At 34.7% G+C, this 24,915-nt stretch overlaps 4 protein-coding genes and 1 pseudogene across 5 annotated transcripts; 2 read left to right on the top strand and 3 right to left on the bottom strand.

Moving 5' to 3' along the window:
- Positions 1-722: 722 nt before the first annotated feature.
- On the bottom strand, positions 723-5,610 carry LOC120167896 (annotated as a pseudogene).
- Positions 5,611-7,756: 2,146 nt separating this feature from the next.
- Positions 7,757-11,671, top strand: LOC120167893 (OVARIAN TUMOR DOMAIN-containing deubiquitinating enzyme 6-like). Of its 2 annotated transcripts, none has more exons than XM_039176780.1 (9): positions 7,757-7,894; positions 8,454-9,333; positions 9,659-9,820; positions 10,134-10,211; positions 10,337-10,415; positions 10,491-10,636; positions 10,841-10,906; positions 11,001-11,175; positions 11,261-11,671. In XM_039176780.1, the coding sequence occupies exons 2-9, from the start codon at positions 8,647-8,649 to the stop codon at positions 11,488-11,490; spliced, it is 1,623 nt and encodes a 540-aa protein (XP_039032711.1). In that variant the 5' UTR covers positions 7,757-7,894; positions 8,454-8,646; the 3' UTR covers positions 11,491-11,671. The 2 variants fall into 2 exon arrangements, with proteins under 2 accessions (XP_039032711.1, XP_039032710.1); XM_039176779.1 differs by having other exon boundaries at positions 7,759-7,894; positions 8,464-9,333.
- A 1,070-nt stretch (positions 11,672-12,741) lies between these two features.
- Positions 12,742-14,421, bottom strand: LOC120167895 (capsanthin/capsorubin synthase, chromoplastic-like). The gene has a single exon (XM_039176781.1). It carries the CDS (start codon positions 14,270-14,272, stop codon positions 12,791-12,793), a length of 1,482 nt encoding a protein of 493 aa, XP_039032712.1. The 5' UTR covers positions 14,273-14,421; the 3' UTR covers positions 12,742-12,790.
- Positions 14,422-17,311: 2,890 nt separating this feature from the next.
- On the bottom strand, positions 17,312-17,739 carry LOC120168046 (putative NAC domain-containing protein 61). The gene is made up of 2 exons (XM_039176899.1): positions 17,638-17,739; positions 17,312-17,503 (listed from the first exon to the last, which is right to left on the bottom strand). Exons 1-2 carry the CDS (start codon positions 17,737-17,739, stop codon positions 17,312-17,314), a joined length of 294 nt encoding a protein of 97 aa, XP_039032830.1.
- Positions 17,740-19,937: 2,198 nt separating this feature from the next.
- LOC120168045 lies at positions 19,938-23,894 on the top strand. Its single transcript, XM_039176898.1, has 4 exons — positions 19,938-19,943; positions 20,020-20,132; positions 23,237-23,275; positions 23,695-23,894. Exons 1-4 carry the CDS (start codon positions 19,938-19,940, stop codon positions 23,873-23,875), a joined length of 339 nt encoding a protein of 112 aa, XP_039032829.1. The 3' UTR covers positions 23,876-23,894.
- The last annotated feature ends 1,021 nt before the right edge of the window (positions 23,895-24,915 follow it).

Raw genomic sequence — 24,915 nt, 5'->3', positions numbered from 1 at the left:
GAACCTTTATATATTATTATTGTATACTTTTTTTTACCTAAAATTGTTGGTGGGTCGAAATCTTTATTGGCTTCGTGAAAAATACTGTATTTAATTCCTAGCTTGCACATACAAGGAATTATTAATTCAATATAAATAGTTCTCTGACTTTTATTGGTGGAAAGATTTGGCCAATTTTAAAAAAGTTGGGTCACAATTAAATTGGTTTAAATTTCATGCAATATTAGACCACGTAAAATTTAATGCATTTTCTAAGTTTCCTATTTCATTTCCTTTATTATAATTTAATTATATTTATAGACTTAATAGTACTTAAAACCCTTGAACTTTTGAAGGGGGGAAAAACAATGTAGCCCATAAATTTATTGTACACCTAATGTGACCCTTAATGTAGTGAATCGAATTTCCGAACCTAAAAAAAAAGTTATTTCTAGATTTTAGATTGATATTATTATCATGGTATTAATGTCGCATGAAGTTAGAGTAAAAATTTGGATAAAATTATGAAAGGTGTATAGACACTCATGCTTGAACATTGATATTATTTTATGGGTATCGATATTATACATTCAATATTGATATCGAGGCACAAACCAACTTATCTCAGTGGTTAAATAAATTATTACTGTTCCTAGAGCTCACGGGTTTGAGCACCAGCAATTATAAGGGTGATTGGGTGTTGTTTTCTACAACACATTGGTCAAAGAACCCTAGATGTCTCGAGCAAATCGATAAATAAAGTCATCTTGCATTGCACATTACTAATTATCATTTCACAAACTAAATCTGTATCCTTTAGTCGGACCCTTCAATTTTCTACATATATAAATTGACGAGGGAGCTACTCAAAACGCAATGTAGTAATGCACAACAAAATTCAAGCTAAAACTGCAGGGCATGAAATGAATTTCTCCTGTTGCTCTTGAAGAATTTTCGCTGAAGACTTGGCATCTATGTATAGCTTGCTTACTTCCTCAAGATCAGCCTATAAATAGATAAATGAAAACAGATTTGTTACTTGCATTGATGATAAAAAAAATTCACAAAGAACAGCTGCTTCTGTATTTAATTACCTTGCAATGTCATCTCGTCCATTCATTTTTGCCACAATGCTAGCAGGCGATAACAGTTGAACCGCATGCCTGAAAAAATAGAAACTAGTAAGTATGCTTCTGATAAAAGAGGGTGACTGAAATTCGAGTAAAGCTATATTTTAACCCTTACCTTAAAGATGTGCTTTGTCCAATCTCTCCAAGGAATGCCAGACTTTCTTCGTCCACAACCAGTTCTTCCACCTGTGCACGAATGGCTAAAATCTGCACTCCACAAATAAATGAAAACTTTAGGTAGGTTTTCGTTTGATGTATGCTGCAAGTAATAAAATTATGATGACAAAAAGTAACCTGTATCATCTCAGCAGGACCATAAATCTGAGTGTGGATGATCACCAATCTGTCCAATAAGTCAACAGGAATGCCGTGAGGACTATTCATATCAGTGCCCCTGCAAAAATACAATACATTTTTCAGAAACTAGAATAAAGAAAAAACTAGCAATGTTGAATTTATATGATATCAGGTATAAATCTAGAAAATATAGCGTTTAATATAAGATCCATCTTCAGGTAAAAGAAATCTTATTCTAGAAGAAATCCAATATTATAACCGGAAAAGGACATGTAAAACTTTGCTAACCCAAAAATATAAACAATTACCATGAAATTCATCTTCCGGTATTTAAAAGGGATCATCTCACAGAAGATGGTTCATTTTTCTATTCTTTAATTCCATGCCAAGAACATGAAAATCTATGATAACCCTATCGCTGTTCATCATTATGAGAGCCTAAAATTTTATATGAACATCTTAAATTTTGTATCTGATTTATGTGTATCCTACCACTGCTCATCAATTATGAAAGCCAAATTTGGAATATAGACAGGAAAAAAAATCTCCAACAACGAAATCCTTTTAGGGATGATATTATTGTTGCATCAAGCTATTTCTGCATTCTATGCTTCATAGAAAACAAGTTTAAACCAATGATATTTCACTAGGATGTGAAGTACTGAAACTAAGTCATGATGATATGCGTAATAGCTCATCTAAATTCAAGTTCAAATTGCATGCTCCCTTTTAGATGTAATTAAAAGGAAAGAGATATACCAAAAATTCCAACTTCCCAGTTTTCATTACCTTACATTACATATTCCTCTATTTGTAGCAAAAATTACTATTGGAGATAGTGAGCTCTCTAAAGCACGATTCAAGTATGAAAACACTACATGTCCAGCATATGAACCTGCAAGTCGTGACTTGGAAAACATAAGCATGCCTGATGTGCAAATGGGATTGAGCATGTGTACGCCATAATATATATCTTAAGTCTAAATGTATGTGCAAGCATACACAAAACATAAACCGTATCCTTGCATCTAAGGACATGTATCATAAGCTGGAAAGAGCTCAGGTAAAGAAAAGCACAAGACCTCATCAATGAATAAAACTCCTGGAACAAGCTCTGCCACACCATCAATATAACGGTTAACAACCTGTCACAAATAACATTGTTATTTCAATCATGCACTCTTTCTATTAAACAATTTAGCATAGAGGCTGAAGTAAAAAATCCAAATCATAAGCTTGTATCAAATTGAAAAATCAACCCATTTGACTCGTAAAGTCACGACCATGTAGGATAGCTGTAGCTTCTAGGGAGCATATAATAACAGGAGCATACTAGAATTAAACAACCAACTAGCTGAAGAGAGTTAAGCTCTTAAAGTAATACTAAGACCATTAGGATTTAAGAATTTACTCAAACAAAAAAGGATGGAGAAAACATAAACTTGTTATAGGAAATCGTGGCAGGTAATGAAAATCCATCACATTAAATTTGCAACAGTATCTGTTTATCACCTAGTGTTATTCAAATTATGATTGAGATACAGATCGAGGAACATCTCAAATTTATTCAATAAAATCATATTGTTTTCCCTAGATTTTAAAACGTAATGATCCTGCAACATGATTCAGCAAGCCTAAAAAACCACGTAAAAAATACAAGCATAACTCTAAAAACTTAACGAGAAAAATAAGATGCATATTGAGTTGAGTGAATTTTGCAGTACTGCTACTAATGGCTATTGCCCACACAAATTACAGCATTAGTAAAAGGTACTCCCACAGATTCTCCTAAAAGATCATCATATAGGTGGATACCAAATGTGTTTCAACAATAATACCTTATTTATTTCTTGTCGTAATTTGTCAGTGATTTCGGTCTTCCTGGGCTTCATCATCTGACCCATTAGAGAAAATGTCTTGTCCCCCTTGTGGTCGTGCATTGGCAGCATCCAAATCATGTAGTGTTACATCCCGGTGGTGAAGAAAATAGAATATAAATTACTTTTATGAATTTTAATATGGATAGAAAACATATAAATTTACAACCAGAGAAAGGCAAAGGGGACTAAGCCCAGCAAAGCGATAATTGTAACATATCAGGCAAATGTTGAATGCGTCAGAATCATATATTTTCCCCTTTTTTCTTCATTGAGTGTGTTGCAGCTCTTAAGCAAATGAAAGGAATGAGGATAATGGTAGTTTATTATATACAAACAAAATTGATTAACAAAGAATGTCCATTACAACCAGTATCAAATATAAGCATAAAGAAGTCATTAAGGCCAATCAGATTATACTATGGAATAAATGCTAAGGGGAGCACAGAGAAAGCTTAATCTCAGTGGAACAAACCTGCACTATCTCCTTCTTTTTGTGAACCTCTCCTTTGGGAAGCGGCACATATTCTTCTGCTTCAAGGTCAAATTCAGTGGCAAAAGCATCGCTTATGCCCCTTTTGACAGCTCCACTATTTGCTTCAATGTATATAACATCTCCAACAGCTACCTGCCAGTCAAACTAAAACCTCACTAACTTTCAATTCGAAGCCAAAACTCTTAGGAAGATAAAAGCATAAATGTTGAAGGATACCTAGAGTAGACACAAATATTTGAACACGATACAGTGCCTCATTTAGTTCACAAGAAGTCAGAAAATAAAAACTTGAACAATCTTTTCAAAATTACAATGCAGAGAAACTTAAAGGCTTACAGCTAACCTTTTCTTTAATCAAGGCATCATAAATAGTAGGGTCCAACTTCAGTTGTTTTGTTCCTTTGACAGTTTTCAACCCAATAATCACATGGCTAATGCTTTTACCATAACCACCTGTTATGCTCTCTGTTTCTTCAGGAGAGAGTTCAGTAACCTGAAACAAAACAAGCCAGGAATCAGGCTTTATTCTATCCCAACAACCCAATGAGAAAACAATCACATAAAAGCAGGGATAGAGAACTGTATTTGATGCAACTTGCCTCTCCTTCATAGACCTCTTTGTTTTCCTTGATATGTAGACCAATAGCCCGTCGGAAATTTTCCATCAAAATTTCAGTTTTCTTTACTTCTGAACAGTATACTTCAGATCCAATCATTGGACAGAAAGGAACCTGCAAATAAGGAAGAGGAATATATATAGGCAAAAATCGGCAATCCCTCCAAAAGAACTGGCATACTAATAACGCCAAAGTTCAAGTATATTCAGAAAATAAAGGTAAAAGGCAATGAGAACCTTGCTCCCAAGTTCTTGGGATATTCCTAAGGCCAAAGCTGTTTTCCCTGTACCAGGAGGCCCGGCCAGCAAAAGTGCACGGCCAGCCATCTTTTTCTGCCTTATCATATCGACGACAACGAGACCAGCTGCTTCCCTTGCCTCTGCTTGGCCAACAAAACCTGCAGCCAAAGGAGTAGCATTTCCAATGGCCTGGTAACAAAGGAAAAGGAAAATTCTTTAGGGAAGACATTGCAATTTTGCTAGCAAAACAATAAGTGGACGGAAGATAAATATATGTGAGAAGCCAATTAGAAGTTTCAAACTTTTTTATCATTGCAACCACAGACTTTCCAGTTGAACTTCATAGTGAAAGTACATGAACAAAACCCACTTCTTCAACTCTAATGTGCATTACAAAATCATAAAATTAATAACAACCTACTTCATGAAACAGCACAGCCAGTTCTTTCCATAGTCCATTAGTTGAGAATTAACCAAAATTCATTCAGTATATACTATTATCTCCGTCTTTGAACATCAAATTTAATCTAAACTATACTTTATCGGCTCTAACACTTCAAAGTATGCCAGACCCAAATCCAAAAGCAGACAATAAACTCCAGTAATTGAAAAATTCAATACTTTGTCTTAAATCCCTAAAAAAACAGAAAAGGCAAGGGGAAAAAGTAACTTCCCATGGCTTAAAACAAAAAGGAAACTTCAGAATGCCCACAATTACAACAATGTTGCGAATATTCACGAAAATACAAGACATTTAAGCTGAGGGAAAAAAACTAAAAAAACAAAAAGAAAGAGAAGGAGTGGAGTGGAGTAAATACATCGAGACCAAGGCCTTTGATGTGAATGTGAGTAGCGATTCTCTGCTTTTTAGCCGTTGATTGAACCTCTTCTATCTTCATTATCTCTTTCCTTTCTTTTCCACTGTTTCAGTGTTTTTTCCCCCTATCGAAGAAGCTTCAAGCTTGGGAAGCAATAGTAGCAAAGACTGCAAATTGACCCTGGCTCTTTCCCGTGAAGAAATAAGAGGGAGGCTTTTCTTAAACCCTTCTCCAGCAAACTACATCCACTTTAACTCCGCTATGAGAGTGCGTTTTATTTACGAATGTAAGATTATTAGTATAAAAATATTATATTTAATGTTTAGTTAGTTTAACATAAATGTAAGATTATAGTATTCGAGTAAATTAATAAAAGATTATTAAAATATATATTTTTATCAAATTATTTTTATTATATTTTTATTTTTTAACAAGTTGAATTTTATTATAATTTTACTATGATTAATTTATATATTTTCTTTAAAAATTTTAAATTCATAAAATTTATATAATTTATTTTACAAAATTGAAAAGATAAATAGGTTTAATGAAAGGATAAAATTTTATTTTAACCCCTAAACTTCATATAAAATTTTAATTATGGATTTTTTTTTTGTAAATCTAAAATAGTTTAAGGATAAATTTGTAATTTAATTTTCGTAGAAGTTTTTTATTAAACGACAGAATAATGATCTTTTTGAGAGAAAAAAAATTAAGGGTATTTTAGTCTAAAACATCGATAATCTAGCAATATCTAAGGGAAGAGATAATCACATTCTCGATAATATACCCCAAAATACTACTGTTGGGAATAAAGGATTACTGGGGGTTGAGAATGTTTGCCAATTGAATGGGAGAATGACATTCCATTCCCCGGTAATCCAAGATTACCTGAACCAAACACCCCTTAATTGCATAAACTCAACCTAAGGTCTCTTTTCTTTTTTTGATTTATCTTACTTTGCTCATCAATTTTGATAAAGTTATGTTTTGGTCACTTACGTTATTGATGTATTATATCTTGATCATTAAACTATTAACTCTCGTTAAATTAATGACGTGACACGTTAAAAAATATAGTTTTTAATTGAACTCTTAAAATTTAAAAAAATATCAATTATTTCAACTTTTATTTTATTAATTTCAGATTTTTATTAAGAGAACTTGATAACATTAAAGAAAACATAAATATGAAAATCCTAAAAAAAGATTAGTCATCAAATAATATCAAGAATTTAACAAATGCATTTGGTTTTTAAAAGAGGTTTTTCTGTTAAAAAAAGATTTTTGAAAGGTTTTAAATGTTCTTTTCATCATAGCACGTTCAAAGTGGTGGAAAGTGGTGGGGAGACCTAAAGTTTATATTTGGAGGGAAAATGAGAAGACAAAGAGAAGAAATCGAAACTTAATAGAAAAATGGGGAAAAATATAAAAGTACAAACGAGTAAATTATTTGAAAAAATAGAGCGAATAGAAGTTTACTTTGAAATCTTAATATTTTTCACAATATTTATAAAACTCATCACGTTAAGATAAAAAAAATTAAATATTTTTTATTAGAATACATTTTTAAATAATATAAATCCTAAAATAAATACAAAAACAGAGTGCCATCACTCTCAACTCAACTCAAACTCGATGAGTTTCGACCTGATCCAGTTGAGTCGGATTTTTTTAAAAAAAAATTTAGGTTCGGGTCGGGTTGGTTTTTTTTAATGCACTGTTCGGGTTAGGTTTAGGGTGAAAAAATCTGACTCGACCCGATCAGAAAATATATATAATTTTATCATATATATTTAGGGATAATTACAATAACACCCCTCTATATATAATTTTTTTCAATTAAGTCACTATTTTTATTGAATAAAAATATATATTTTTATTATTTCGGATCAGGTCAGATCGGATCATGTTTCTAAGTCATATATTCGGGTCAGATCAGATCGGATGAAACCTTAATTTCTTCGAATCAGATCACAGATGGAGGATCATTTCTTATTAGACGAATGATCCAAAAACCCAACCCGACTCAACCCATTGCCATCCTACTCAAGTGAGGAAAGGATCTAAAAGCAAATTGAGAAAACGACAGAGTACTGCCCGTCCATCCAATCATTGAACGCCACGTCACTCTCCTCAATTTAATCCACTGTCGTACAAATCCCACACTTGCTCCCCACGTGTCGGGTTCCCGGCGACGAGCCACCCGTCGTCGACTTTTAAAAAGCAGCCTCCCATTTTCTCTTTATAAAGACACGTTCTCTCTATCAAAAAAGAAAGAAAAAATAACTTCAAACGCTTTCTCGTCTCCTCATTTTGGCTTTTGCCTCATTTCTTCAAAAACCCTAAATAAATAAATATCCAATCTTTCATTTTGTGCTTGTTTCTTGTATTGCAGATCTCAACTGGGTTTCCAAACCCTTTCTCTCTTTCTTTTAGAGGTGCGTTTTTCTTTTCATTTTTGTTCTTTTTTCGTCTTTTCAATTTTATTGATTGGTTTTTGTTCTGGGGCATTCTTGATCTTGTATTGGGGGTTCTGATATTTGCTTGATTTCTGTGTTTTGTGTTGTTCTTTTTTTTAATACCTTTTATGTGTTCTTGGTTGGCTGCTAAGAAAGGGTAGGAAAATAGAAGATAGAGAATTTTTCAAGTAATTTAATTGTGGAGGAAGTTGTGATGTTCTTGCGGGAAGTCGAGTTGTTGAATGGGTCCATTTTACTGAACCGTGTGTTCTTTAATAGTTATATGTTATAATAGGGGGTTAAGATTATCATTTTAAGACGTTTCCTACCTTTTCTTCGTAATCAAACAAGGTTTTGGTAGACAAAGTTTTCATGTTTTAGTTGATGTTCTTTTTCTTGGAAATTTGCGTGGTTGTTGATTGCAGCTTGGGCCAGTGACGGTGAAATTTGGGGGGGGGGTTCTGGGTATAAAATTTCGAGTACTTTGAGGGTTTTATTGTTTAAAGTACGGAGATCTGGGTCTCATGAGACTTATCAGGGGAATGCAGAGATCGTTTGGCGAGGAGGCGAACGTGCTGGACTGGAATAATTCCTTCAGCCGTGGGATTGGCATTACTGCTCCCAAGGCAAGAAAACGAGACAAGGCTATGGGTCTCTGAATTTAAGGGGTTTCGGAACAAGGAAGAATTAGGGCTAGTGCTTCTCATTGAGAATAATTATCATCAAAAGCAATGACTCGCATTTTGGTTCAACGAGGTTCCAGTAGCAGCTCTTCATCAACTCCAAGCCGATCTTCTTCCTTGCCGGGGTCATCTTCTTCTTCGGCAGAGCCTCAATTATCTCCCATTCAAGTTCCACCAGCTGTGGGAGATGATGAGGCTAGTGAGGAAGTGCAGGAACAAATTGGTTTGGATGAACTTTTAGAGTGTAATAGGAGTAGTGAAAAGGCTGTGGAAAGTGATGATCCTTTGCCAGAAAAATTGCGTAATGATTGGAACAAAGGTTTGAGTGATACTCTTGCTGAGGCTGAGCAATTGAATGCACTTGATGCCTCGGGTTCGTGTGATATAATGAATGATTTGGGTGGGTTGAGGATTCCAAAAAAAGTCGTTGCTGAAACTGAAGGTTCAAGTAATGATCCTTTACCATTTGGTAGTGGAAGCCCACATCCGCCTCCACCTCCTGTTCCACCACCTAAACCTTCATCTGCTAACTCAAATTCAAGAAGATTTACCTCAGGAAGTTCAAATCTTGTTCGTGCTGGATCATCTAGAAGAGCTGTTGCCTGGCCCACTGTTTCAACAAGGACTTCACCCTCTGGGTCACGCCCATCTTCTCCTAGATCTCACGGTGAGAGTGAGGGTTATAATAGTGCTGATGAACAGATCCCATGTTTTGTATCCTCGTATAATGATGCGGTAAGTTTTTGTATCGCTAAAAGTAATCTTGTATGGAAATTTTCATATCCTTGGCATGAAAAATCTGATACGATTATGTGCTATCATCTGCAATTACAAGAATACGTGTATTTTTCTTTTTTGCAGATAAGCCATGTTTTTATCTGTTTGCATCCAAAGATCCTTATTTTGAATTTGTAACGCATGATATTTTCTATGTTTGAATGGAATGTTTGTGCATTTGTTGTTCCTTTTGAATAAATGTGACCTGAAGTTAATGCTTAGTTTCATGGTTCAAATTGATATCGCATTCAACTCCAGAACTGGTTTGTTGCATCTGTTTCAGGAAAGGGAACGCCAATTCGAAATCGATATTAGACGAGCAAAAGGTTTAGAAGTTAAACGGATGCTAGAAGATGGTAACTGCCTCTTCCGTGCTGTTGCTGATCAAGTGTATGGGGACTCTGAAACCTATGATTTGATTCGACAAATGTGCATTGATTACATGGTATGAATGTCTGATGCCTGAGCTATAAATACTATTACTGTTATTATAGGTGCATTGATTTTGAATTATGGTAGGAATGATCATTTCTTCTCTTTATTGGATAGGCATACTGTGTAGCATTTGTTCTCTCTTATAAGCTTGAGCTAGATTAAATATTTGGATGTGATTAAAATGGTTTTGGATAAGTTAGATTTCTTGCTTGTCATGCCAATGATGTCATGTGTATTATTTTTGGCGATTCCTGTCACATTATTGTTGAGGCGCTTGAGATTTGGAATATTTTTATGACGGTACTCTTGAATTGTTCATCCAGGAGCGAGAGAGGGATCACTTTTCTCAGTTTATAACAGAAGGTTTTACAACTTACTGCAAGAGGAAAAGAAGAGATAAGGTATGATGAAGCTTGTAATTGACCGCACTATCCTCATATCTAGTTGGTTTTCCTTTTATGGGGTTAGGTACATTATATTGTAAAATGTTTTGAAAGCATCGTTTCTTTTATCTTTTGATATACAGGTCTATGGAAACAACGCGGAGATTCAAGCTGTGTCGGAAATGTACAACAGACCTATTCATATATATTCCTACAGCATAGGTGATGATTGATGGTTTTGATGATTGACTTAATTAGTTGTGTTCTATCCTCTTCTTACCTCCATATTTGATGCAGAACCTATTAACATTTTTCATGGAAGCTATAATACTGACACTCCTCCAATAAGGCTGAGCTACCATCATGGGAATCATTACAACTCTCTTGTTGATCCTCGTCGTCTGACTGTCGGTGCCGGGCTTGGATTTAGCTGTCTTCAAGGGGTGTGTCTAAATTTCTTTCTTCCTTTTTCCACTTTCTTTGTTGGTTGTTTCTCGGTTAAAGCATGCTTAAAGCTTTGGTCTTGCTGGGAAACTGAAATTGTATCCAAGGCTTAAATGGCAGAATACTTTCTACTTGAATGTGGTGTTTGAATGAATCAGAATCACAAACTGGATTTACGTTGCTGCCTTTGCTTCGTTGTGCAGGAAAATGTGGACAAGGATCAAGTCAAGGCGGCCATTAAATCTCAACAAGATTGGCAGATTGACAATGTAAGTTTTTGATGGTTTGAAATTATTCTTCTTTACTTTGTGTTTAGGATGGTATTGTTATTAACAGTCTTTCTTTGAAACTGCATACTGACAGGCACTTCTGGCTGAGGGTCGATTTTACTCTGATCTTGAACTTACCGAGAAGGAAATTGAGCGAATGGTGATGGAAACATCTCGAGCTGAATACCTTGCCAATGACAAGTTTAATCCACATGTTGGGTGTAAAGAATTATCCACTTCGACTGCTGAACCGTCATCTTCTGGAGCTAGTGAGTATTCTAGAGATTCCAAAGCATAATGTCGTTGCTCTCTGATTGCCTGTCATGAATATGCTTGTGAATTATTTGATAACAGGGCCGTCGGGCAGTGAAACGGAAGTGGAGGGCTCAAATGAGCAGGGTATGCAGAATAGTGTTCTGAGCAGTGGGATGCAGTTGCTGTTGTCGATGGGATTCAGTTATTTGCAGGTAAAGGAAGCATATAGCATATTTGGGGATGATGTAGATTCTATGGTGTGTTATCTCATAGAAACCGGGAGTAGCAGCAGAAGCAAAGGCAAGGGAACGGATTTAGTCATAGACTAGTGCCCCAAAATGTAGCAGCAGCAGCAGTCTCCGTGTGTGTGTTCCGTTGGCACTGGTAATGACTGGTATTGGAAATAGATATAGAACAAATTCTTATCTACTGAGAACACCACATCAGACTGCTGGATGTGTTTGAACTACATTCCTAGTTAATAAAATGCCATTATTAGCTTTAGTATCCCAATATTTTTCTTTTTGATTATATGGTGAGAAGTCTGTCACAAACCCAAAAAAAAAGAAAATGAAAAATGAAAAAATAGAAATAAGAATTGTTGGAATAAACCAATAGAAAGCACATCCGAGGGAAAGAAAATGAAATATTCCATGTATTACAATATACTCGCATGTCAGCAAGACATTCAGCAATTAACTTCACACCTTGCAGTTTCATCCACATAAAAGAATCATGCTCTCAGCAACACATGATGAAAATAAGATTAATAAATACTTGGGTTTGAAACTATGACCTGCCATCAAACTGACCACCGGTGCCTTGGAAGAGTTGAGGGGTGTGTGGCAGAAGTGACTCAGTCTTGAGAACTGTTCATGCCTCCAATCTACCTATTATAAACGGAATAAAGGCAAGCACATAGGGTTCCGATATTCAATACCCTAAATTGGACATAGAGTTCCGATATTCAATGCCCTAAATTGATAGTTCATCTTGCTGTAAACGTGTTTATGCATATTTAGACTCGTGTGAGTTATACTTGCGTAATTGAACGGGTTTGATTGATGAATTTTGCAGGTTTAGATTTGCTTTTTCTGTACAATAGCTTAAATTGTATGTTTATATTGTACATATGCACGAGTCTCTTGATGTGTTTATATATATTGAATTGGATCATATCATTACTCTCATCCCATGACTCGTAATCAGGTTCAGAGTGCCACGATTCTAATATTGATACTCCATTATAGGTAAGCATATATAATAACACTGGACACAGATGAGATTAATCAAAATAAAAATGTGATTGCTTTAATTGATACCCCCATTTGTGGTATTAGAACCAAATCGTTTGTTTGATAATTAGCGAATTATTATTATGGGGGGTATCTGCTTTCAGTTTTCTTTAACATATATATTCACTCAATTACTAATGTGTGTGTTTTTCATCAAACTACTAAACTTTCAGTTTTATCACACCACGGGGGTAAAACGATAGCTCATGGGTAAACATATCTGACAGGGTAAAGTGATAATCTAGTATGAAGAGAAATTTGTGATGAGATTATTCCATAGGTTCCAACACAATAAAAGAAACAAAGCAAGAAAGATGGTGTTCAAATTTTACCACTAAACAATTTCAAGAGCTAGATTTCCCAACATTCGAGCCAGAGGAAGTGGGCATTTTGAAACAATATCAAACCTGGACGAATTGGATGCATGTCCGAACAAAGACAAGCTAAAACAGGCAAGTTCAACAATAGACAGCCTTGACGACAGGTAACCATGCCAGTAATAAGGATCCAAATCAAAGAAAGCTTCAAAGAAATTCCTGGTTCCCACTAAGTCGAGCTTCAGCAACGTTTCCATGCCAAACCGGCAAAATTCTCTGCTAAGTCTCCTCTCAATAGGCCACAATCCATTCCATACTTTGTGGTAAAGCGGGCTCCCTCTTATCATCCTCGTCGAACCAAGACATTCCGCGATAGCCTCCGCCACGACCGGCGCTAATGCCATTGTCCGAGCAACCATGTATCCGGTCGAAGGATGGACTACCCCTGAAATCCCACCTATAGCCAATACATTCTGAGGGATTCTAGGAAGAGGGCCACCCATTGGGATCAAGCACTTCTCATCTTCCATCACTCTCCTGACTCTAATCCCTAAATGCCTTAGCCTTGCTACCATCCTTCTCTTGATCTCCGAATACGACAGCACCGGTCGACTAACCAGAGAAGTCTCTTCCAAATACACCAAGTTCGAATCGAAGGGCATCGCATATAGAAAAGTGGGTATTTTCGAATTGTTGGCTCGTAAATTGGGTTCATTTCCTAAATGGGAGTCTCTCCAATCCATGAGAACCATCTTATCCAAGTCAAAAGGATGATCATCAACCTCAGCTAAAATGCCATGAGCAATCTGATACCCACAGTTCCTAGGCTTATCAAACTCTGTGAAACTGCTGGTGAAACCGCTAGCATCGACGATTAAGTTGGCCTTAAGCTCACTGCCATCGTCACACTCGATGGAAGACTCGAACTCCTCATGTTTCACATTCCAAACCTTAGCCTTATGAAATTTAACTGAATTGGACACACAATTCTCCAATAGCTTTGTCTTGAGTTTCTTCCTAGAGACCCTGCCATAAGGCCTGTCTAAATACTTGGTCTTAAGATCATCAATATAGACACAAGTCATAGGCCATGTCTTGTCTAGACAATCCACAAGTCCTATGTCCTCAAACTCATCGACCCACACTCCATAATTGTTAGGCCAAGCAGAAAGCGGTGAAGGGTCGATGCAACACACCTTGATTCCAAAGCGGGACACTTGCTCGGCGAGACGGAGACCACCGGGACCGGTGCCGATAACGATGACATCGAAGCGAGGCCGATCGGAAGGGTTAAACCAAGACAGGTCGAAATCTAAGCACTCGGGTTTGGACTCTGGTTCTAGGTGGAGGAAGTCGCCGAACTTGCTGGTGCAGTTGATGCGATGACGGGTGTTCCTTGATGTTGTTAAATGGAGTTTTGAAGAAGGAAACGAAGGGAAGAGTGGGCGATCCTTGCTGATTGGTAAAGCTGATAAAGGAGGCCCAGCCAGGGATTCCATGAAAAAGAAGGCTGAAAAGATGCTTTGTTTCTAACAAGTTTCAACTGATGGAAGAAAGAAGCGGTGGCTTTGACTTTGGCATGGAGGCAGGCAGATACCTAAGATCACTTAATTGGTAGATGGGAGACTTTGGGGATACTGGCATTTTGACAGCAACCTTTGACTGTTTGTTTGTTTGTCTATCGGCATCCATTGTGGATGCCACTTACCTTTGGATGATTAGATTGAGATGGGATAGCACTTCTTTAATGGTGGAGTTAGGCAGGTGGGACCCGCCCGCTGATGTTTTTTTTATTTGGTTAAAGGTTATGGGGCGGCGGAGATTAGGCTTTTTGTTTTGTTCTCGGTTCCGCTGGGGCATAAGGGCCGGGAACTGGGGGTTCGGTTTTCACTTGTCAGTGTCGTCGGTTTATTGTCTTGTCTGCTTTCATTTTGCTCCATCATGGAATTATTCCTTCTTACTCTTTTACTACATTTAATTTTTGGGTAAACTACACAGCTGATTTCTTTTATTTTTAGTCTGTATTATTTTGATTAATACTTTTGAAAAAGTTATGTTTTAGTCAATTTCTTAAAAAAATCTTAAGTGATTATAAAGTAGAATATGTTCATAAATTATAATTTGTCTTGATCATTAACAATTCACATACATCTTGCAGGTATAGCTAATCAAACTTATGATCTTAAGATATAACAAGATTCCCTTTAACCACCGAAGTTAATTTTATTATAATAAAAATAATTAAATTTTAACTTGATTTTTAAATTTTTTTAAAAAATATTAATTTGAACCTAAACTTTAGATAAAAATCTAATTTAACCTCTAAACTTTAAATGAAATATCATTTAAATCCACTCAAAGTTTTCGTCACTAACTATTAATCATCATTGTTGGTCATCGTCGGTTGTCATCACCGGTCACCACTAAATACCATCACTGACAATCATTGGACCCCAAAATTTTTAATTCACTCCTTTTTAAAATCTTAAACACGAATATGACGTTCGTTTCATCAAAAAATACTTCGAATTCTATGGCAAACATGATTTAAAATCCCTCAAATTTCTTTAAAAATAAACCATCATAATAAATTTATCATTATATTCCTCAAAAAATAAGGATAATGAAAAATAAAATTTATATTATAATACGTATGTACGCCCCCACACGATAAGTTTGTAATTTTGAAGACAAACGCGTACCTAAGCAGAAACTTGGACCGGTAAGACTGCCTTTCACGATCTGCACGAAGGTAAAGCGATGCCTCCACAGCAAGCAGCAATTATTATGGTAATAGAACAATCAAGCATGTCAACAGTATCCTGTACACAGAGACATGTAAGTTCCCTAACATGGAGCTTAATTATTTTGTTATTTACACATTAATAAATGGGATACTTATTTATATTTCCATGAAACAATATTAAGCAACTAAAACTACTCACAAGAGTTTTGCATTTGCTTGATGTAGGCGTTTAGATTGTTTCTTGAAATGGAATGCACCATCTTTCATTGTTGCAGTTTTGTCAACAAGAAGTTCAATCTTGTCGCCTCTCTCGAGTATTTTATCCATGTTTTCCACCATGACAGTACGTATATGAAAAATCAAATATAAATCACAAATTCAGGGCACATTAGTCACTTGACGTGCTGCTATTCACAACAATGATGTCAATACAGACAATAACAGCCATAGATAGTTTCTCTAAGAGATGCTAACCCATGGTATTTTCTCATTAAGAATCGGCTAACAATGGTGATGAAAAACTTGAACACTCTTATCGGTGTTAGAGATTTGAATTTTTCCAAGACATTTCACTCTGAAAATATTGCCTGGGAAGTACTGAGTGAAATGTAAAGGTAATTAGCCTAGCCTGAATGAAGAGCAAGTGGTTTTGCAGCGCTCTAAAGCACCCATCCACACATAATGGCAAGAACAAGCTACCCGAAAAAAGATGAGGGAAATCCAACACGATAAAGTTCCAGCTATAGCAAGATACTTGCCTCACCCACTTCAGCTCTAACATGATTGAGTGTATCTGCGCTAGGATTATTAGAGAAAAACTCCATTTTTTGATGCAGCACTCGAGAGAACTCATCGTTCATTGCGTATGCAGGTTCATAATGAGCCACTTTGCCATAGTTTTTCATGACTATCATGTGAATATCCTCCAAGTATGAAAACGGAATTCTCCCTATATTAAGGCACAGTGATATGAATACTGACTTGGAAAGGATAATCTTCTGTTTCTTAACGAAAAGGAAACGTAACAAATCCATCAAGGATATAAATCTCTAAACAAAGGAATATTCAGCTTTTACATGATAGAATTAATCCCCAAAACAAAAACATATCCGATTATAAATTATGCAAAAACAGTTTTGTAATCCAGAACAGTCATGTAATCCATGGCAATGAAACTGCTCACAGGCTGAAGGTAGAAAAGTGATTTTAACACCATGAATGAAAAAGAATAATATACTAAATTATCTCTCCATTATGGAAAACATAAAAGGACAGAAAAAACTGCTCAAACAGCATCAAACAAAGGAGGATTTTGATGATTTTTAAAGGAATTGTTCAAAATTATTCTTGATCATATCCCAATTTTAGCTTCAAATAGAAGCTGTCAGTTATGTCAAATGTATTTAATCAAACCTAAGGTGTTTGTATTTTCTTCACTTCATGTGATTAGCAATGATTCATTACCCACTAATTAAGCAACGAAAATGAACACGTTCATGCTGAATAATATTTTGTTCGTATATTATATAATTTTTAACAAAATAAAAATAAACAACGAAAATCTATAATATTAACAAAAACTTGGGAGAAAAAAGAATACATCAATAAAAACAGAACCAAATAATAATGGCAAGCACATCTTCAAATCCAAAGAGAACCAAAACAGCAAAGACGGATAAATCTCTACAAAAACCGTGGGATTTTGCCCAACCAAAAATGATAATCCCTTTAGATCTTGCCAGTTATTTGTTGTTATGTTCCTTTAATCTACAAGTGTGGAGAAGAAAGTCTGCTACTTTATCTGTTCCCAAACATCATCTTCACCAGCCTCTGCTGGATTATAGCCGTCGCCTCCATAATGTGAAGCTCCCGAGGGGCTTGTTATGATCTCCATCATCAAGGTGGCTCTCTCGGCAGTTGCCGTGGGATTATTGTGTGGTTCTAACGGCCGTCTATCGAACGCTCGAGCACCGCTCGATACGGCCTAGGCTCGACACAGACTGAATTCATGTCTCATCTGGACACAGAATCGGTAAACAAGCAAAAGATTGTTAAAAATGGAAGCTTTTTTTTTGCCCGAAAGAGTTGTGCAAGTGCAACTATTAAATATAAGTTCACCTTAGGAGCAGTAGCAGCCTTAGATGGATCGATGGCTCCATATTCATTCATCTTCCATTTGGTTTTCCTCCCACAAGATGCTTTTCCGTTATAAAATACCATCGTCTTCTTCATTTCGATCACTCGATGATCATCCGATGAGTAGACGTATCCCGGAGACCCGCCGCCTTCCAATATCCGGAGGCCGTAGTTCTATTCGGTCTCCCTCCTCGAGCTTCCTTCTCTTGTGTTGGTGTAAAGTAAAACCATTGCTCTGTCTCCTTTACAACGCTGAAGAGGCTACTTGCTGAAGAAGTCTTGTTTAACTATAGTGATTTGAGAACATGAAAGGGTGAAGAATAAGTACTTGGAAGGGCCCATGGATCTACGTCGTAAATGTTCGAGACTGGGATAACAAGGTGCATGTCCCGTCTCATGCCGCCTAACTGGTTACGTAGGTAGAATGAAACCAACTCCTCTTCAGTCGGAAAGAACCGAAAACCGACCGCCGCTCCCGTTTTCAGATACGCAGCACTATGTGTGTTTGTGCTTGGAATGAGTTGTGAATGTAAAATGGGGTCGGTTTAAATAGTTTGTTTGCCGAGTAAATTTGGAAAAAAAATGTTTCGATGGTGGAAACTTCCACACAGTTAGTATGACTCGTCATCGACTAAAGGACAGTTTACCATTGAACAATGCCATTCACTGGTCTTTGAAGAGATTTTTTCTATTTGTAGATCGTGGGCTGTCGGAGAACGAACCTATTTGTAGTCACATCATCTCTGCTAATGAAATCAATCGCGACTCATAATTTTATTCGTCCTTAAATTTTTAAATTATTATATATTTTAAATATTATTTTATCGTTTTTATTTCTAAGTTTATTTTCACCTGAAATTTTAGAAGTTCACCCCTTATATGAAATTTTACTTATGATTGTGATAGATGTAAAGACGAGCAAACCGGAAATTAAAGTGAACTATCTATCAGAGATGCAGTTAACATGAAAATGTGTTTCGGTCGGAAGATCTCGGTTAGAAGCCAACCGGGAACATTGGAATCTTGGATTAAAATTTGCGTTATTTCTTCCATATTGTGCTTCATGCGAATGGAATTTGCATTGTCTATTGAGGATTTAGTTAAATAATAGAAGCAAAGAGTGGCTCCTGATGCTGATACCTGTTTAGTGGTTGATATTTGATGAAATGGCTGCTAGAGAATGATATTATCTCATTGAATAAAAATGAATTTACGATGAAAATTGTCATTTCAGTTACTCATTTTATTTCACATACGCCAGTCGAACATTTCAATTCCAATTCATATACTCGGATTAGTAAACAAAATGTAAACATTACGTAAATCAAACCTAATTTTACATAGATCTCGCAACCCTAAACACAATACTCAAATCAATAACCAAAATGCAAACATTACTTAAATCTAACCCAAATTTTATATAGATCTCGCAACCCTAAACAAAATACTCAAATCAAGAACGCGCAAGCTACACCTGGATTGAACCCAGAATTTTTTCCGTCGTTTATTTTTCGAATACTAAAAGATTTATATATCAAATTACACATTATATTTAAAATTCGGGGTTAACTACACGGATGATCACTTATGTTTTTGTTTTATCCACTTTTGGTCGTTGATTTCAGAATACATAAGACATGTCCACCTTCGTTTTATTTAATTAAGATATAGTCACTTTTATTTTTATTTATATAAGATGTGGTCACCACGGGTTACCCGATGTTAAATATTTTGGTATAATCACACATTTGATCCTGTTATTTACATATTCTCTCAATGTAATCATACTTTTAATAAATTAAAATAAATTAATCCTCCAATCGAATAATATCACACGTCATAGGTTTTAATTAAGATATAGTCGATGTAAATAAATTTTATTTACACATTTAGTTTTCCCTTTTTGTCTACTAACGTCTCCTTTTCTTTAGATCATTTAATGCAATTTCTGTAATTTAATCTGATGAACTTCGTAATGATCGATTTAGTCCTTGTTGGGGTCTACTACATCGGATTTAAGAAATGAAAGAGAAAAGTAGGAATGAGTTAAATGAAAATGGGAAAATAAATCCTTGATTTTAGTCTAGTCTACTTAGAGATGAATTTTTTGCTTTGACTTTCATATGTTTTAGTCCTTTAGGTCTCCAAAGCCTGAGGGTTTGATTAGTTTTAGGACATTATTTGATTTCTTTTGTTTGATGTGATTTTTGATCTTTTGAATCATGGTGTATAGTTTTAATTTGACCATAACTTCATTTATCTTGAGAAATTGGCTTTGTTTGATGGTGGTAAGACGAGATTATTGGTTCAGCTCCTTTTGGTTACATGATTGTCTATATTATGCTGATTGCAGGTATTATATAGTCAATTACTGTGGCAACCAGAACAGTCGTCAGATACATTTCTTGTAGGTTCTTGAGTGGGAGTGGGAAGGTACTCAGTGAGGAAGAAAAGGTTGCTGAAATATTTACATACAGGTACTCGTTCTTTTCAGGCTGTTTTCATCATTTACCATTAGCATATTGAAGATACTAGTTTTTATTATCCATTTGTGTTTTATTTTTTGATTTATTATAATTATTTTATTATTTTATTATTATTATTATTATTATTTTTATTAAATAATAAATAATTATTACATATTACAGGCCCAATCAAAACTGGACAGGCCCAGTTACAAACAAAACCCAACCATCCCAAATTTGGAAACCCTAAATAGATTAGGATTTCATCTTCTCCAGCCGCTGCTCCTCTTCTTAGCCGTTGGATCTAACCTTGATCCAACGGCCCACATCATGCCAGATGAAACCCTAGGGTATCATAACCCTAGGGACACGCGGTCGCCGCTCCACGTTGCCGACACTACTGCCACGACGCCCACCAAAGGCTTCCAGAAGATCCATTCTAGCCGCATACGTCGCCCAACAGTGAGTTACCACTGGAAGTTTGGTGACTTACCAAGCTTTGGCGTTTTTAACCGGTCCGAAGACATCGCCGGTGGTGGCTATAAAAGCCATCGAGCCCTGCCAACAAAAGATAGAGAGAAAGAACGCCAGCAACCAGGAAGCCAGAGAACAACAACCAAACCACTAAAATAAAATAGATAGAAACCTTACCGAGCCGGAGCCTCCAAATCTCGTCAGAGAAATAAAATACCGAAGGTACTTTTTTTAGATCTAGGCAAATAGGAGCCTTTTTAGGAGAAACTAGGGTCGGATTTGAGTATAGATCACCCGGATCTATCATTTGGGAGGTTTTTGTATTTTTCGGCCACCGGAGGCGGTGGCGTGCGGTAAGGTTGGCGGCAGCAGACGGCTGCCGGCCGACGACGGAATTCCCTCAGATGAGGGAATTTTAGAGAGAAGATAGAGAGAACTTTGGTTCTCTCATTTTAGAGAGAGACGAGGAAATAAAAAAAATGAGAAGAATGGCCTTTAGGTCGCTCATTTTAAGGTTTTTATACCCCTTCCTAAACGACACTGTTTTGGGAGGGGTATATGCGTAATTATATTAATGGGTAAACTATATCTGCTGCCATCATAACTTTGTAATGTTATGTTTTAGTCACTAAAATCAAATCTTGGAACTTTAAATTCGGTTTCTTAATTTTAATTTTATTTACTTTAGTCCTTTACATAAAATGATATATATTTTAGGTAAATAACAGATTTAGCCCTCATAATTTTAATAAATTTTTATTTTAATCCAAAATAAATATATATGGTTAAATTACTCTATAGATACTTAGTTTTCATAATATTTTAATTAGAACTTCTAATTTTAATATGTTATATTTTAATCACGAATTGCAAGTTTTAATTTGTTTTAATGTAATATTTGAATTCGATATATATTTATTTTAGTCCCTAAATTAAATAAATGTAAAATAGCATGTTCAGCCCCTATAATTTTAAATGATTAATTACTAATTAGAATATTTAATTTTTATATGCTATAATTTAATCACTACTTTCATTTAATTACAAATTTTATTATTGTTTATATTTCAATATTATAGTTTTAATTTCATTTATTTTAGTTATTGTTTAAATATATTTTAATATGTTTATTTTCAATATATTTAATTATTATTATTATTATTTAGTCATATATATATATATAATATTTATTTTATTTTTTTTCTATTAAAATCCTATTTATAAATTTAATTTTATAAATTACTTTAAAAATGATCATATTTTAATATATATTTATTTTTCCATATTAAGAAATGACAGTCTTAAAGTAACTGGATGTCCATTTTCTGATATTTTTAAATAAATATCTTACTTTTATAAATTATATTGATCTATTTTTAGATAAATACTTTATTGTATTTATTTGTTTTTTAATATTAAGAAAAGAGCTGTCTTAAAGCACCTAGAAGCCCTTTTCTGATATTTCTAAATAAATAAATATCTCTTATATATATATATTAATAGATTTTCTTAAAAATTATAGTGATAAATTTGAAACAACGAGATTATAAATTAAATATATATTCGAATTTTTAAAATTCTAATAATAAGAGACAATTTATAATTAATGAGTACTAATTTTGGGCGTTATAGGGGTGTTAATCATTCTCTAAACGTAACCGACCACGAATCCTTTTATATTAAATTTTTTTGGTTATACGCATATAAGTTTATCTTTTAAATTATGTTTTCTTGAAAACTATTTTAAAAGATTGTTTTTAGGTATTTGACTTACCTAACCCAAAAAGGTCAATGGCGACTCCAAAAATATTTTTTAAATCAAAATCATTTATTTATTCATTTTAGTTTTCCCGTCAAGTAAAAAAATTTCATGCCCGGACGAAAACCGGTTACGACACATATAAATATCAACATTTTGGTGTGAGCTCAGGGTTCTTAGTTTGTGTTAACCTTATGGTAATTGTTTTTTAACTCCTTTCATTTTGTTTATTTCCTATAGATTTTATTATTTTCCCTTTTGTGATTTTCTTAACTTCCTAGGTCCTACTAGGTTGTCTTTAGACCGGGGAAGTGTCATGTTGTTTATCCTTTTCTTGTGTTTCATTCAACTTGGGATTATCTATAAGTTGGTAATGATCATAATATTCTCTCGGAGATAGGTCCTGTGAGGTTCAAATGTCTGGACAGAAAAACATGTTGTCCTAGTAAATGTGAAGTGTGAAAGCAGTTATCTTCCTTAATCTCTTCTGTTTCTCACATCACTGTCAGATTCGTTTGTATTTTAGAGGGAAAGCATTGCTGCTTATGGTAGTGTAAATAATATCTTTGAAGTGGTCCAGTTTTAGTTTCTGAGTTTATATACATGCAATTCGAATGGAAAATATTATATATTTCATGGTAATCAATGATGCTCAAGGTTTGTACTTCATAATGCTGTATATATGTCGAGCGTCATAGAAGTTTGTGACTAAACGTTGCAAGTTGATCTGTTAAGTTTCTCTCTCTCTCTCTCTCTCTCTCTCTCTCTCTCTCGTTTTCCCTCTTCCTCTAGATCGCTTCTGCAAAATGTCCTACACCATGTGTATTTTCTTCATCTTTGATGTTGTATTTTGCTACGTGCTCAAAATTTTATATTATTGCAGAAAACTGAGCGAGAGAAATCGCATAAACTTGCACGCAAGGGATGCCCTTATCATTATTATGTTGAATTATCTTGACCTACAATCTGTGGGGTTGTGGATAAGATGCTTAAAATGGTTTTTAGCTGTTTTTTAACCGTTTAATACTTATTAAGCCTACGATTTTATTCCCAAAATGATATAATATTACAACAGCTAATGATACATGCACAAACACTTGCAACTTTGCATACCCATATGGAGTCTCGTATGGTCATGAAATTTTACATTTGCAGCCGATCTGCTATTAGGAATTCATTTAGTTGTGAATTTTTTGTTGAATTGTAAAGATTCGGTTCTGTAACGGTTTAATGATTAAGGTTGTTTTTTAAAATTGTGATGACCACGTGTAGACAGAAAATTCAAGTTGGTTATGTAAAGAATAATGGTCAAGCATTCAAAGAACTGTCGAAATATTTCAGGGACCGAAGCCAGAGGAGAAACCCGGTGCAGGTTCAGGGAGTACTGCAAGTGATGCTAATCCTAGTAGCACAAGCTCAACATCTGGAGCATCTGCCGAGAAAGCATCGAGTGATAAGTTTCGGAACTAAGGAGTTCGAGCCGGTGTTGCAACCTTTGGTGCTGCTTTGGGATGGTATTTGAATTCTAAAGATATGAAGCTAGAAGTGCGGGAGTGAGGTTTATTTGATTGGATTCTGGCATAAAATCAAACTTTGTAAAGCAGTTTACGATGTGTTTTCTGATAACGGCTTTTGTCAATGATACTCAACCGGAGGAATGAGTCAACCGAATTTTATAATATTTCTTACAAGTCAAATTTTAGATTCTTATTTTAGGTGGATATCATTTCTGTATTATAATCTGATTTTGTTTATTTGAAAACAACGTCAAACCAATATATCCTAAAATTTTAATCGAGAGGGGTCTGATAAAAAAAATTTTATTTGTTTTTATAAAAACATATGTATTTTTTTAATATTACTTAAAACTTAAAAAAATTTGGCTGGGTCTTGGCCCCAATGAAATTTTGCCCATGCACTGTAGCATATAAAATGAAGGAAACCTCCATAAAAAATACATCCTCATCTTTAACTAATCAAAAAATACTTTTAAGAGTGAACATACACATGTTAATAATATAATTTTTTGAATGAAGTAAATATAAATAAAATTTTAAAATAAACACAATCAATAAAATAAATAATTGAGCGAAAAAAATTTTAATTTCAAAATAAATACGTGATCATCCTCAACTGCTCCGCCACTCATCATCAGTGCTGTAATCCTGCTTTATTTGAAGAAAGAAAGAAAATTCCACTTTTACTGCTTTTTAAATATTTTCTCTATTTTATAAAAAATTGGTATTCAAAAGGAAAATTTAATTAAAAAACAAGTCAAGATGACAGAAATATAAACGTTAAATACTAAATTTATTGTTATGTATAAAAATTAAATCATTGTAATATTTGTCTAAATTATATTTATAAAATAACTACAATCTAATATTTTCTAATTGTAAAAAGAATATGGTAAAAGGTTAATTGACCATCAATTACATTGTAAAAATATTAAATTATCTCTTCTTAACCAAACGCCACCTTAGTCTCTGAAGTCTCTAGGATTTCCGAAAATGAAAATTTTTAGATTTTAGTGACCAAAATAGAAAAGAAGAAAATAATTGA

The sequence above is a fragment of the Hibiscus syriacus genome, unplaced genomic scaffold, assembly GCF_006381635.1.
Source record: "Hibiscus syriacus cultivar Baekdansim isolate YM2019G1 unplaced genomic scaffold, ASM638163v2 tig00111708_pilon, whole genome shotgun sequence".
Lineage (NCBI taxonomy): Eukaryota > Viridiplantae > Streptophyta > Magnoliopsida > Malvales > Malvaceae > Hibiscus > Hibiscus syriacus.
This window is presented reverse-complemented; position numbering and strand designations above follow the sequence as displayed.